Source organism: Calidris pugnax, unplaced genomic scaffold (genome assembly GCF_001431845.1).
Source record: "Calidris pugnax isolate Ruff unplaced genomic scaffold, ASM143184v1 scaffold14, whole genome shotgun sequence".
In the NCBI taxonomy this organism is placed as follows: domain Eukaryota; kingdom Metazoa; phylum Chordata; class Aves; order Charadriiformes; family Scolopacidae; genus Calidris; species Calidris pugnax.
The window spans coordinates 3,515,110-3,529,781 of NW_015090793.1; the positions used below are offsets into that span (position 1 = coordinate 3,515,110).

The window sequence follows — 14,672 nt, forward strand, 5'->3', positions numbered from 1 at the left end:
ATTACTTGTGCCAGCTGCCACTGTTAGAAGGAACACAGTAGACAAGATCATTGTCATTTCTGAGATGTTGAAAGAAGTAGAAGAAGGTAAATGTGTTGACAAATACCTCAAACTGTGCTTATGAAATTGTGTGTGATAAATTATAGATATAAGAGGTTGTTTCAAAAGTACCCAAAAACTGTCTTTGCATTATTGATGCCAATCAGGCTGAGCCTCAGAAAATTTCAGCCCTAAAGTTTTTTTTTAGTTTAGTTTGTGGTTCAGCTGCACGAAGTCCAGCACAAAAAATAAAATATTCAGCCAACACAATTTTCTTCCTTCAAAAAGCTGACTGCCGAGTTGATAGCAGGTTTGATTTGGTGTGTGGTGAATATCTAGAAAAATAGATGCACTGCACACAGCAAAAATGTTCACAAATCCTTCCCTCTGCTCAGATATGTTCTTATCACACCTCAATGAATGTAACGTCTTCTGTGACTTAATATGTTCCCTCCAAAATGCTAGAATAATTTGTGTTTCAGAGACCATTTTCTTAATAAATGGAAGATTTTTTTCACGCATTTACTAAAAAAATTCCGCTGGAAGTTTCCTTCACATCTCATGGCTTGGTGGGGACTCATCCCTCCCCCGCCCCTTCCCTGCTCAGAATGATCAGTTATCTTATTAAGGAAAAACACCATATGTGATTATTTCTGGTTGTTATGCAGCAGTGGAAATCATCCAGTCTCTTCCCCCTGGCCTGCATTCCCAAGGAGCCACCAATTACTGAGCCTGAGTTTTAACCGCTCCTCATAAATCAATGCCATTAAAATCATTAAACAGTGATGTAATTTCAATCCAGAGTATAGTTTTATTGCACTTGATTATTAATAATTGTATCAAAACGATAATTTTCTCTTAAGTATTTTAATGGGTCTTTTTAATATCTGCATCCAGCTGCACTTTATCACTCAGCGTATCTCCTTTGCGTGCCTTCAGCCCACATCTGCTGACTCGATGGAACTCTTACGGTGCCAGTGAAGAGCCTTGTGAAGAGCAATGTAGCTATGGGAGCAGGGCTGGATTCTGCTTTGCTTAGTGACAGCACGACTGTCGGCTCAAAGCTTTCTCTGCAGAATCTGCCTGATGAATAACAATGGAAGGGCCAGAAAAAAGCGCAGCTGGGGCTGCCGTTCCCAGGTTGGGATGGAAGCCCTGAGGATAGAAAACTCATCTTTTGGCTGAGCATATTTGACATGGGAGATATTAAAAGAAATCAGCTGGTATTCCCGTTGCACCTTTTCAAAGTTAAATTGCACCCTGATCAATTCTGGCTGAAATTCCTTCTCAGGATATTCTTCTCAAAATTATTCTTCACTCTCTTCCTTTGTCAAAGCAGAATCTACTCTTCTCCTGAATATACTAATCAAAAATGTGTCAACTCATTATGAAAGGCCTGTGTCAAGTTTAAGATATTTCTAATAAGAACAGTATCTACGTCTTTTTTAGCACTAAATCTGCCTTGTAGTCTCAAATGTCAAAGGTAATTGTAAAAAGATGCTCTAGCGCTTGGCAGTGCATGTGAGTGTGTGCATATCTCTTGTGTGCATATTTATCCATTTATGATTATGAAGTTTTGTTTCTAATTTCATACCTATTTCTGTTCTTTTCTCCAATTGTTCCTATTTGTATGCATATTTTAGTAAAAGACATTCAAAAGAAATTCAACAAAAACGTATATCAGGTACAGAAAAATAGTTTCCATCTTGATGTTAGTAATAGTGCATTACAAATGGGGTTTATTTTAATTTCCCAGCTAGAATGTTAAAGCTGTTTAGTATGAAATCCTCTCTTTTCTCCATCCACATAATGATTATTCTGTAGCTGGCTCTGCATAACTTGATTATATTATGTTCTCAGGGCTGTTGCTGGAGTTGATGGAGACCCTGATTTAGTTCATATGGAAATCCAGGACCCCAGTGGAGGTATGCAAATGAAAATGTTATCAATTGATACCCTAGTGTATAGTCATTTCTCTTTGTTTTAGAGAGTACATTCTGGATTGTTTTTAAAACTAGTCAGAAGAGAAATTGTGCAAGTCAGATCCTTTCTCTGTTTTTCTGTAGTCAGCAAAGCTGTCCTGTTATATAAAAATAAAGCATAATTTAAAATTTACTTGTTTTCCACTCTAAGATGAATTGACGTCAAGATGCTATGCTCTGTTGAAAATGTCCATTAATAGTGCAATTTATTCTGGCAGTTATACTTTGAACATTTTTTCCTGATTTGCAAATAAAACTGGCAATGCAGTGTTAGTGCTGGGTAAGTGTCTGTTAAAGAGAATTGTTGCATATGTCAATCCTGCTGCACTAACCACCATCTCCGAGAATTTCCTCATGTTACAGTATATAGCATACTATGAGACTTCAAAGGGAAAATAAATGAAAAAGCAGATTAGCAGTCAGGATGTGCTGTACTAAAGAGTCACCATGATTCCAAAAGCTTGTATAGTTTCTTGTTACCAATTGTACTCTTGAAAAATAATTTAATTCCTTGACTCAGATCATCCAAGTTCCGTGCAGTCTTAAAAATGAGTTGTAAAGAATGCACAGTTTGACTTTCCCTGATCCAGTAGCTTTTTTTCATTTCAGCCCAGTTAAAAATCAAAGTTAAATTAGTTAAGTTAAATCCATGTTAAATTCTGGATGACAAAGTTTCTAAATCTTCCAGCAGTGATATTTCTGAGGCTTGGAGACCCCTACACACCCCATCAGCTGCTCTGTTTAGAGACAATGTAAGAAGATTCTTCAGGAGCTGGATGGAAAGTTTTGACTTTTTTTTTCCAGTTAACACAAATAGCAGAAAAAGAAAAACTCTCATGAAATATTTCCTGGCTGGGTTCTCAACAAACTGACTTTATGCACTTATGGTCAGTAGAAGCATAGCCATTGATTTTAGTGGAAACAGTATCTTTTTGCTACCTATCTGAGGAAGAACTATAATACTTGTCATGTGAATTATGAATAGCTGCAAGGCTTTTCAATGGCCTATTGCTACGCTTGCTCAAATATCCTTGTGGTGATGATTTGGACAGTAGGAGAACTTGGATTGACTCTAGTTGTCTCTTAAACAGATCCAGATTTCAAAACAAATACTTGTATCTAGCATACTAATTTGCCTTTTCTAGTCAAAGTCATTAAATGTGGAATGCATTTCCTATCACACTGTAAAAGTAATGAAGCACATGCATAGAAGTGCATTATTTGCTCTTTCATACTGTATCTGGAGCGTGGGGACAATTAGTGATGTGGACACAGGATTGTTTATATAACATTTTTCTCACTGCACTTGGGAAAGTCACTCAAGTATCTTGTGCTCAGAAGCTTGTGATGAAGGTTGAGCTGTACAAAGGTTTGAATCTAAAAGGTGTTTGGGCCAAAGCTAGGGTGAGATATGATTGTTGATTCTGCTCTCTTGTCTCAGAGCAGATTGCATCAAAGATGCATTGATGCTGTTCTCACAGCCCTGGCAGAGAGGGTATTCCTTGCCCATTGCTAACTGGAAAGCAGGAGAGAGGCCATAGCCTCCCCTGGTGTAGATCAGTCCAGGCATTTCCAGCAAGGTATTTACTCTGAATATAGAAGACCTGCCCCAACAGAGCAGTTCCAATAGTATGTTAATAGTGTATCTTAACTTTCCTACAGAGCTTTAAAAATAGCCTTTAAGATTCCGCATGCTATCTATTAAGTGGAGTCTGATTCTCTTCTTGCTCATCACATTTTTATACTAGGGTTGATCTATTGATTTCAGTTATGTTGTATCAGGCTGCTGTTTCTCCAAGTGAATAATTCGACTCTGTGCATAGGTTAAGTGAGAAAAGAGGCTCCTTCTATTATCCCCACCCATGAATGTCTCATTCGTCTAACCCCTAATCTCTCTGGACCAGCAACATTTGGATAATAACAGGCTGCCTCCCGGGAAAGATCTGAACTGTAAGCAGTTAATATATTCTCAGCGCATTGGAGATTGAAAAACTCTTGTATGAGGGTTTAATGCAATAATTTTACAACTAACTCGACTGGCAAAGGCAGCACTTTCCCTACATGAATAACATTTTATACTGCTTGCTTCTTTTTCCCTTGATAGCCTTGTCATATGTTCCTGTCTCTCTTCCCTCAGGTTATCGTTACATCACTTGCCAGATTCAAAATTGCTCTGATAAGACAATGACAGTCCAGTTTGCTGGTGGCACTGATCGGGATTCTTTGACTGTGCAGGATGACTACATATTTCTTCAGGTATTGCTGGTCTCTGCCTTCTGGAGAGACTGTCCATTTTCAAATTAAAAAATAAAATTTTAAACAGTGCAGCAACATTGTAATTAAGGAGCATGGAGAAATCTGTTACATAGCATGAATGGTGATTTATGAATTTTTACATGGAACAAAGCATTCCTTTATCAGAAGTAACCCAATGCATCTTTAATTTATGCAACTAGTTGCCTGTTTAGGTTGATTTTAATTTAGCACTGACCTAGCTTTAACAAGACAGAAACTTTCAAATATGGTTCAAAATCACTTTTTATAAATAGTCTTGTAAATTAAACAAAATGTAACCCTTTTGTTTTTATGCTAGAACCTCTTCTGGGCCCTTTCCAGTACCTCCATCATACAAAAAGGTTGCCTGAGAAGAGCATGCAATGAAAGCCACTGACAGAGTAGTGGCTCTGCTTCTTCACATGGATTCTTTTGTGAAGAGGTTTTTCTGGGCAAGAATTTATAAAGCTGCACTTAGGAAGCAAAAGGGTGAAATGGCCGTAGCTGGGAAGCTTGGAGCAACTTCTGACCACCCAAATTGCACTGGGGTTATTTCATTCCCAAACTATAAGACCTGCATGCAGAAACCCGGGCTGGGACTCCATCAGCCTTATGGCACCAAGCTCAGGCACGCTTAAATTCATGGCATTTTCTGTGCTCGGGACTGGGTGGGATTTAAATCTGTCAGAGCTAAAACTTTCTGAAAGGTTGTGTCTTAGCTGGTTTTTAAGGTTTTCCTGGGAAAGTTGTTTGTACTTTCTTCAGTGGTTGGCTATAATTTTTCCCTTAGATATGATTTGCTTGTTCCGAAGGCTTGTTTGTTGACTCTTGCAGGAAAGCAATGCTGGGGTGATGGATAGCTCTCCCCATCGTTGCCTCAGTGTACATCAGATTGCCTTCTGTGCATCTTTCCCCCATTGTGGCTGTGTCTTCCAAAAGGATGTGTTAGTTGATAAAGAGACAAAAGATCTGTTCTCCTCTTGTTTACCGTAGTGTTTTGGAAGGCTCACATGGCTTAGAACATTTAGCCGCACAAAGAAACAGCAAAATGGATTTGGAAAATTATTTTTGAGTTACAGTAGGTATTTTTCAGCTCAGGTCTAGCACTCATGGCACCCGTTTTGCTCGAAGGTGGAGTTATCTGTGGATCCCCCCAGGCACACTCTAAAATCCATTTCATGGTGTATAGGTGGTGAGAAGTGCTTGTCACCATGTGCACTTCCAGACTGCTCAGCAAAACACAGGCTACTTCCTCTTCAAGCATTTTGTTTTGCCGGCCACCTCGTATAATTGCATCTCAAGTTGTTGTTGTTCTGTCTTATGCTAGGCATGGGCAGACACAAAATGGAAGTGCAGCCTGGAAATGTAGACATAAAGTAATGGACAGTCGCTACTAGCAAAATGATGCCATTGGTAATGTTGTCTCTGCAGATTTGATATGTCAGTGCCAGTAGATGAGATGTGCATGTGTTCCACATGAAGGGGAAACATCTCCAGTCTTTTCCTTTCAGATTTACCTGCAGTAATTCACAGGATATAATATACATCTCTTTAATTGCTACATTGATTTACAGTTAGCCATGTCTACGTTACTGGAGGATGGAAGGTAACTCTGGGATGCTATAGGTGCAGCTGAACTGCAGCCACCCCTGGGTTGTGATGCAGGACGCTACTTAACTGTAGCTGGAACGTCTGAGAAATGGCACACTTTTGAGATCACGAGGAAAATATTTTGTCAATAGACTAACATATTGGTATGTAAATTAGAACATTTCTATATGAGACAGAATAAGACCAGGGATTCCCCTTAATATTACAGTAGTATGTGCCAGGAAGAAGATGGAACGGAAAGTTAGAAACTGCCTTACTGCTCCTGGCATCACTCACGTCCCCTCAGCTGTGAATCAGAGCGTTGCAGGTCTCTGCTGCTAATCCTGGCCTGAATCTCAGTCTTTTACCATCTTAGAGGAAGATCTCAACCCCATTTCTTTAGTACATCTATATCCATGAAGATCAGGAACTTTCTAATACTCATTTCTTTTCCAGTTTGCGCTGACAGTCAGACAGTTTCAGAGGTGATTTTAGTGGGAGGATTAAAGTTTCAGCACTGTTTTTAAGCACAGACCATCCTTTCATGTCAGTGAGGCTTGACACAATGAGCTGCTTCCACTCCGATTCTCTGCTGCCTTGCATCATCTTCAGTCATTTAAAACGAGTGACATAAAATAAATGCATAATGAACAAGAAAGCTATTAAAAGATGGATAAGACTGCCATTTAATACTCATTAAATAAATGGCAAGGTTTTTGGTTTAATCCGTAATTTAACAAATCACATTCCTAATGGGCATCACATTCTTTCTACCACAAAAAAGGAAATTGGTTTAAAAAAAAAAGAGAAAAAATGATTATAATGTTAAATACTTTGAGATTTGAAAATATTCAGGCAGGTGGACTTGCTGTCATGCATCAACTCTATTTTTGCCAAGCCAAGCCAGGTTCAGGATAGGCTGTTTTCCAAATAAGGTTCCCTTTTTAAATACAGAAGTTGAGGAGAAAAAAAGTGAGATTAGGGTAGGATTTTAAATGGATTTTCTAAGACAAAGAAAGAAAACAAGTTTGTGCTTCTGTTCCACAATCTGATTTGTCTTGGGCAACCAGAGAAAAATTTTGCATGTTTCATTTCACTTCTTCCATTTTCTTTTTGACCAGTCCATTGTTGCAAAGCAGCCACCCTGTATAAACTTAGTGAAAATGACTGGATAGCCATTACCAAGCTGATCTTTTGTGAAAAAAAGAAAAAAAGAAAAAAAAGTGAAATATTGTTTACAAAAAGCTAAAACCTTTGCTAATCTAATCTGATGGGGCTCAAGAGACTTAGTTGGAAATGTACGATTTGTATACTGGCACAGATATTGGTGTTACATTTCGGACTAGAAAAACCTAGGGAAGCTCTTAGTTGAGTGTTTTCATTGACGGTTGTTTAGCATGTTCCTTTTGGTACTTTGGAACAATATTTGCATTGATTTTTTTGGTGAATAAGTTAAAAGTCTTAAAATTACCAGTATATCTGCTATTACGAAGAGGAGAAAGGAACTAATGGGCAATAGTCATACAGTGGTGTTCCTTTCAGTGCACATTTCTGTTGGCTTTCTTCAGTGAAAATCTTCATAAGCCCTCAAGTATTTAACACAAAACCTAGTCTATCTTCAGTTCCACACACGCAGTCACTTGAAATGCATGTTTAACCTCTCTATTTAAGGGTGTAATTGTGTCTTCAGGAGGTATCGCTGACTTTCAAACTGACCAATCAATGGATTCAGAAGTGCATCATTATCTTCCATGCAGCACGTCAGCATCTTGCACTGGGAAATGCTTTATCCTGTGTAGAGAATAATAGTCAAAGATAGCTAATGCTTTATATAATGTTAGTGGAATAGTGGAATTTCTTTAGCCTTTATTGCCCTGCTTTGAATAGCGCTGTTGGAGTACCACTTGCCCTTGAGGTACCTGGTGTTCATGGCCAGCGTGTCTCCTCTTGACCTCTTACCAGGAGGGTGCTGCAGCCTGGATTTCTATGAAAGGGCAGCAGTGCGGGAAGCCTATAGGTACTGAGATATCAGTAAGGACTGGGGACGGTGAAATGCTGAAGTCTCAGGTATCACCCTTGATAGCTGAAATTGCAAAAGGAGGAAGTAACTAACTTTTTTTTTTCTTCCTAAAGAGAGGGAGAGAATAAGAAATTGAGTCTTTTTGGAGTCTATTTTCTCACAACTTTTTATTTATTCTTTTAGAATAAATGCAGTACACTGCAAATTGATAACGTAATAGAAGTAATAGCCATATATTTCAGTTGCAGGTTAAAATAAATCTTCTATTGCAGACTCTTTAGATTTAACATAAACTATCACAGGGTTCTGTTTTATCTTTGTATAGACAACATCAGCAAATCGGACCAAGTATTATGTGTCTTACCGTCGCAATGGCTTTGTACAGATGAAGTTGCCAAAATATGCATTGCCAAAAGTAAGTATACATGTTTTTCTGTCTCTTTGTATATTTTATATATTTTCATTTTTCTCTTTCTACCTAAACTAGCTTTGTTCTTTTTTTTTTTTTTTTTTAACCTCATTATTCAGAATTCATAATTTCTCCTTGCAAAGATTTCTGAATCCCCTTTACGGTATATTCTTACCCTACTGTTTTTATTTTTATTCTAGGAATGTAGTAGCTCATAAACCATAGAGTGCAAGAGCATGCAATAGCTTACTTGTCGTCAGTTTTTGAGCTTTATTTCCATGAAACAATGCCACATACCCAATGGCAATGTAGTGATATTGAGCAAGTGTTCTTTCAAGAATCAATTACAGTTTAATCTCACATGGTGGTTTCTGGTATAAACATGAATTGTAATAGAAGAGAGCTTTACTGGTTGATGGTGCTGTATTTCATTAAAGAATCCCAATGTGAGCTTTAATTACTTATCAAAATGGCAAGGCTTGTTGAGAGGTTCCTTCAGTCTAGCATGTTTTTAGAGTGACAAATTTTCTGTATTTGCATAGTAAATTGGCAATAAAGCATAGACAGATATTTACATATGGTCCAACTGACGCAATTGAATTTTTGTGCTGCACTCAATGTGTTTCATAACTTTATGTATAGTTAGAAACCTTCTACAATCCAGAAGAAAAATTACTTGGAGGTTTAGTGACCCAGCTAGATAAATCCCCAAGGAACCTGGTCTGGCTTCACAGCTCACCCTGCTCCCAGGAGGTTGTCTATCTGGAGACCTCCTGAGATTCCTGCCTTTCAATGTGATTCCGTCACTTACTTAGTAGAGAACTAAGACGTGATTTTTGCATGTCTTTAAATGCACAGGTTAAATTCATTGCTCATCTAATGAAGGACAGTGGAGTACAGCTATTTCCTTCTTTTCTTCACAAAGAATGCATTTAATGTTGTTTTGTCATCTTTGACTTTTTTTTTTTTTAAATCTAAATGGTGGTCTATAATCTTCTGGTTTTAAATATACAGCATATTAAGAAAACCCTCGAATCAAATCCTCAGATATTATTTGGGATATGCTCCAGGTAGCACTATGGAAATAGCTATTTATTTATTTATTCATCTATTTTGACAAAAAATGTATAACCAAGAACAGGTAAATATATCAACCCTTTCACATGAATAAATAAATGCTACTTTGAATGTAGCATTTATGCTTTCTTGGGGTAATTGTAATTAGAAAACAACAGAGGAATATCCAGTTGTAAATGTCAAAGCATGCCAGATGTGCACACCCTGAGGCATTGCAGCTCTCAGGCAGCTCCCACTGGGGCAGGGACACCCCAGGGGACAGCAACCCATGGGTCACCTACACTGGGACAGAAGAAGGCAAGTAAGGAGCAATGGAGGAAAGCAAAGAATAATCAAGGAGCAGCAAAAAGAAACCCTTCCACAGATGACCCCAATCTGCAGCTCAGCCCATTGCCTCACTGAAGTGGTTGGGAGGAATCAAATTAAAACAAGGTGGAAGCAAGAGACTTGAGAGTAGGAAGTGGGAAGAAGAAGTATTTGATTAAGCTGGTCCTGGAGAAGGGAGAGGAAGGATGTTTCCCTGAATGTTTAATTATTTATGGTATTCTTTTCAAATACTAAAATCAGTAATTAAATGTGTGTTAGCTATAAATAAATTTAATCATGTAAAGATAGCCAAGTTGTGAATATTTTACCCGTGGCAAATTTCCTAAAGAAGTGTCAGCATATTAGTGCAAGCGTTGACTGTGCTAACTTGTGTGGGAAAATGTTGTCTGCTGGGAAATGGAAAGGCGAAATCTTAGAAGAGAAACCTGGGCATTTCTTCCTTCTGTTTCTAGATGGCCTGTGCAAGAATCCATACCTTTTCATTGCCGTTTCCTTTTCATTCCCAGTAATTGGCTGCATTTGGCCAATGCAGCACTGTTTGTCCTTCCTGATACTGCCATCACATAGAAGATGGACATACTAACTCAATTTTTTAAGAGTTGCACAGAGTGTTATTATACTACACAGTAGTTGATAATTACTCAAACATTCAGGAAAGAGATTACTTTTTTTTTTAAGTTGGATACATACTATACCTACTTAATGACACGTGCCTCTGATTTAAATATCAATAGTTCAGTACACTATATTAATAGAAGGCATGTTATTTGGGTTCAGATCTAGCTACCTGACATGTCTCAATAAACGGGTGGAAGTTGTCAGAACTCAAGAACTATATGAGACTGTTCCCTTGTAGGCATCCATGTTTGTAATAGGTGAGCTTACATCAGTTGTGAAGAGCAGCGAATGCTATGGGAAGGCTGGAGACACAGCACACAGTGGGTGACCTGGATCTCTGTTCCATGGCTTTCCTTGGCAGCAAAACCAGTTTAAGAAGTCTTCCCCAGCCATTTATTTCTACTAGTCCTCTGCAGTCCACTAAGACCTCTGTTAGGTTTGCAGGACCACACTATAAACAAGACCAGTGCAGCAATATTGTTGAAATATAACCTGAAAAAAGAATTATTTTATTTTCAAAAAGATAGATCAAGAAGCAACTTCATTGTACTAAAGAAGCCTCCTCATGGGGAGAAAATACAGAGCCTTAAAAGCGCTTTAGTCAAGACCCACCATAGATGGGAGTTGAATCCAGACACATTCAAATTAGAAACTGAACTCAACTTCTTAATGTTGTTGGTGATTATTTATTTGAAAAAGTGCTAAGGAAAATGACAGATATTCTAGCTTTTGAAGTTTTCAAATCATAATTGAGTACCTTTCTGGGAGATTTGCTCTAATGGTATAGAAGTTATTTGCTCCTCCTGCATCTTATAAAATATACAGAAATAATTGCTGGAAATTCTCTGGTTGGAAAGATAGCAGAGAGCAAACTAGGGGATCTAATAATAATTTTTACCCTTAAAATCTATTAATCTGCAGAGGGTGCTTAGTTTATGGGGCATACGGTCTTACAGAGTTCATTCCTGACACACTCAAAAAATGTCAGTCATAACTCATTAGTGTGGTTGTCATATGTAGTCTGGATTGTTTGAAACAGTGCTGCATGCTGAATTCTTTGTCTTGGAAAATATAGGTTTTGTTTATTTGTCTTCTTTTTTTCTTACTAAGCAGATTAACTCCAGGCTTGACTGAATAAATAAATTAGAAGTTAATGGTTTCATTTTGGGTAGAGTCAATAGCAAGCTAGGAACAGGATGACTGTGTCATTTGGAAAAGGATGTTTTTGTGTTCTTTCTAGTTCAGGCAGTACCTGATGAGTGGAATGAAATAAACTGTATCTTTTTAGCATTTTGATGATGCCTCCAAGAGAAGTTTCTTGGGTATCTGCACACAACAGAGCTGAAAATTTCACAAAGAGGGCCTGGAAGCCAGACATCTCTCTGTTAGATCACTGGTGAAGGGGAGAGATTTTAACCTCTTCTGGAAAAAATACATTTTTTGGAAGTGATTTGGTACCTTCACATTACAGCAGAATTTTTAGATACTGAAGTAAATAAGAACACAGCTCTGAAATTTTTCATCACACATTTCAGTGAGAATCATCAGAGTGCAGTAGAAATGTATCTTCCAATCCAGTTTGAACAGAAAGAAAAAGATTCATATGAACAAAGTAATGATGAAATTTTGCAAAGAAGCAGGATATCAGCAAAGACACTGGTGCATTAAGTGTACATGTAGAACACATGACTGTGGAGTTGCTACTTTTATGGTTGTAAGAGATAAACAGAATGAAAGAATTTACAAAGAATTTGGGTTTTTTTTGATTAAAAACAATAGCTTCTGAAAGAACTGAGTTTCAGAGTTTTGTAGTAGATTCTGCCTAACCAGGAGATAAAGCGGGTCTGAAATAGTCTATATTGCATTTTTCTCAAAAGAATTGGATGAGGCTTCAAAAAAAATCTCTTTCCAAGTGTTGTCTGTAAAGTGCTTTTTGTCACTGGCCAGAGTTTTTGAGCAGTGCTTGTGTCCAGGGAAGGAAAACAGCACCCAAAGTCAGAAGATACTACAGGCTGGTCAAGGATGTGTCTAACAACATTAGGAGAACTGTGCTGCAAAAACAGGCTCCAGCCTCAGGGGGTAGTTCTGGTCTCTTCAGATATTATTCTTTTTGCAGCACAGATGCATTTCACAGTGATTTCATATATAGAGATAGAATGAACATTTTCAGACGGAGTAATTACAAAATGTATTGATGTCTCATTTTGTTCTCGCTATGAAGAGGTTGAAAATCTGCAAAAAATGATTCAATTGTTTTATATTATTTGTAGTTGCATTTGTATCTGTATTTGCCCAAATGTATCCCCTAAAAGGAAACCTAGAAAAGGATAAATATTTGTCTTTGGACAAATCTCAAGGTCTCCTTACTAGCTAGTCAAAGGCTGCTAAAAGCAGCGTCCAGCCAAGCTTTACATGTGCTAAGTTTCTAGGCTCTGGCTCCACAGTGCCGCTTAAATCACCTTTTTGTAAGGCATCGTAGCTCCTTAGATGTACAGAGAGCAGAGCCATTGGGGGCTATCTAACGAACAGAATTCAGATTTTCTTTTTTAGCTTTTTTGCTTACTGCTGACATATCATGGTTGTTTTTTTTAGTAGCATGTTTGATATCAAGCACGACATTGAATCACACAGCTCACTCCTGCGCTTGACAGGAGTCACATACTGGCTGCTGCCAGGCAGGGTGGTAGCAAAGCCATATTAAAGGCTGCCTGTACACTCCCCAAAACAGAAGAGGAAATTTAGAGTGAGTGTATTAAGACTTAATTGGCTTTTGTACTAGATGTAGTACCGTTTTACCATGATTGTTTGTTCTCTACTGCTAAAGCTAGATCAGAAGTGAATAACTCATAGGAAATGAACACCAAAATCAAGCAGGATTGCATTTGTGTCATAGGATGGCTGGCTTGGCATGCAGGTGTGTTCCAGGGAGGTCTAGTAAGATCCAGGGAGATCCAGCGATCCCCCTTGGGCTGTTTTCAACCCGGAGCAGTGGTTCAGTTGCTGGGAGGGCAGCTCTGCTGAGGGGTGCAGGCTACAGCCCCACCAGAGAGTCCCCACACTTGTATTGCAGAGAAGTTCCTGCAGCTCTGATTGCCCTCGCCTAGAAAAGTCTGATGTGGAGAAAGAGGAGTATGTTGGGTTCTGGTCCTTATTCGGGATTTTGAGTCATGCTCTACTGTGACTAACAAGAAAACTGGGAATTAGTTCACTCTGAGAGTTTAAGCAAAAAATTTGTTAACAAAATTGCTGACCAAACCAAGGAATCTGCTGCAAATCCTGGTGGTTTTACTGTTGCAATTTGAAAGAATTTAATTATTCTGCGTTCCCTTCCCACCTCTGGTAGGTAAACTCCATTGATAATGATCTCCTTTTATGAACTGATGCAAGGTATTTGTTGGTTCTGCATTTCTTCATGCCAGCTACAAAATCTTAATAGTGCGAGAGCTCTATTGTCAGTTATATTCTGCTGCAATTCAGAAAGTTTAGTTCTGAAAAGATATGGTGTGGAAAAATCTTCTCTCATCTATTTTGATCTCTGAATGTCTTTTCAATCTTGTGAAATGGGCAATAACATAATTTTTTTCAGGTAACCAAGATAAAAGAGAGTACAGGGGAAAAATAAACAAAAATAAAAGAAGAAAATAATCCTATTGCCTTAGAAATAAGTCCAAGTATTTAATGTATTCATGGTAATATGAATCTTCTCTACATGCCTTTCTCCAACTCCTTAGTATTCTTTTTATTTGATTATCCCCTAGTGCTCTTCTGAGGGGCTCGAAACAGGCCCACCTCTTCCCTGCCTCAGTCTGAGATATACATTATTATTTTAACCACAAGTTTTCTTCCACACTTGTCTGGAGCATCCAATAATAGACATGACACTATCAAGAGTAAGATATTTTGAGTAGTTTTTCACCCTAAATAGCTATCAATCTTCTGAAGCATGCATTCCCTTCTCTATTAAGCTCCTTCTTACCAAAACTTTTTCAGGGATTCCTTAAATGGACCCATTCATTAACAGCAGAAATGGCAGGAAAGATTGCTGCAGCCCATTTGCCAGCAGACAAAGTTCCCTTGAGGGTCTCTCTACGTGATGGTTGAATTATGAGGTACTGGGGGTCTGAGAGTTCATTTAGCAAGGCTCTTAGTCTCCCAATAATTGTTTCTCTGTTTGAATAGCCTCTTCTTCTCTTGAGGGATATGGTGTAGGGGAGAACTTTAGAGTAGGGTAGATGGTTGGACTTGATGATCCTGAGGGTCTCGTCCAGCCTAGATGATTCTGTGATTCTCCACCTCTGCTGTCTATCACTAGGGGAGGCTTAGGCTGAGGTGGTTC

The 14,672-nt window shown here is 38.3% G+C and overlaps 1 protein-coding gene across 1 annotated transcript in view; it reads left to right on the forward strand.

Annotated features, from left to right (window-relative positions):
- SORCS2 (sortilin-related VPS10 domain containing receptor 2) overlaps positions 1–14,672 on the forward strand; it is a 555,781-nt gene that overhangs the window by 422,145 nt on the left and 118,964 nt on the right. The window contains exons 7-9 of the mRNA XM_014966703.1: positions 1,900–1,964; positions 4,159–4,277; positions 8,231–8,320. Coding sequence (XP_014822189.1) covers positions 1,900–1,964; positions 4,159–4,277; positions 8,231–8,320 — 274 coding nt within the window. The remainder of the gene's footprint in view (positions 1–1,899; positions 1,965–4,158; positions 4,278–8,230; positions 8,321–14,672) is intronic.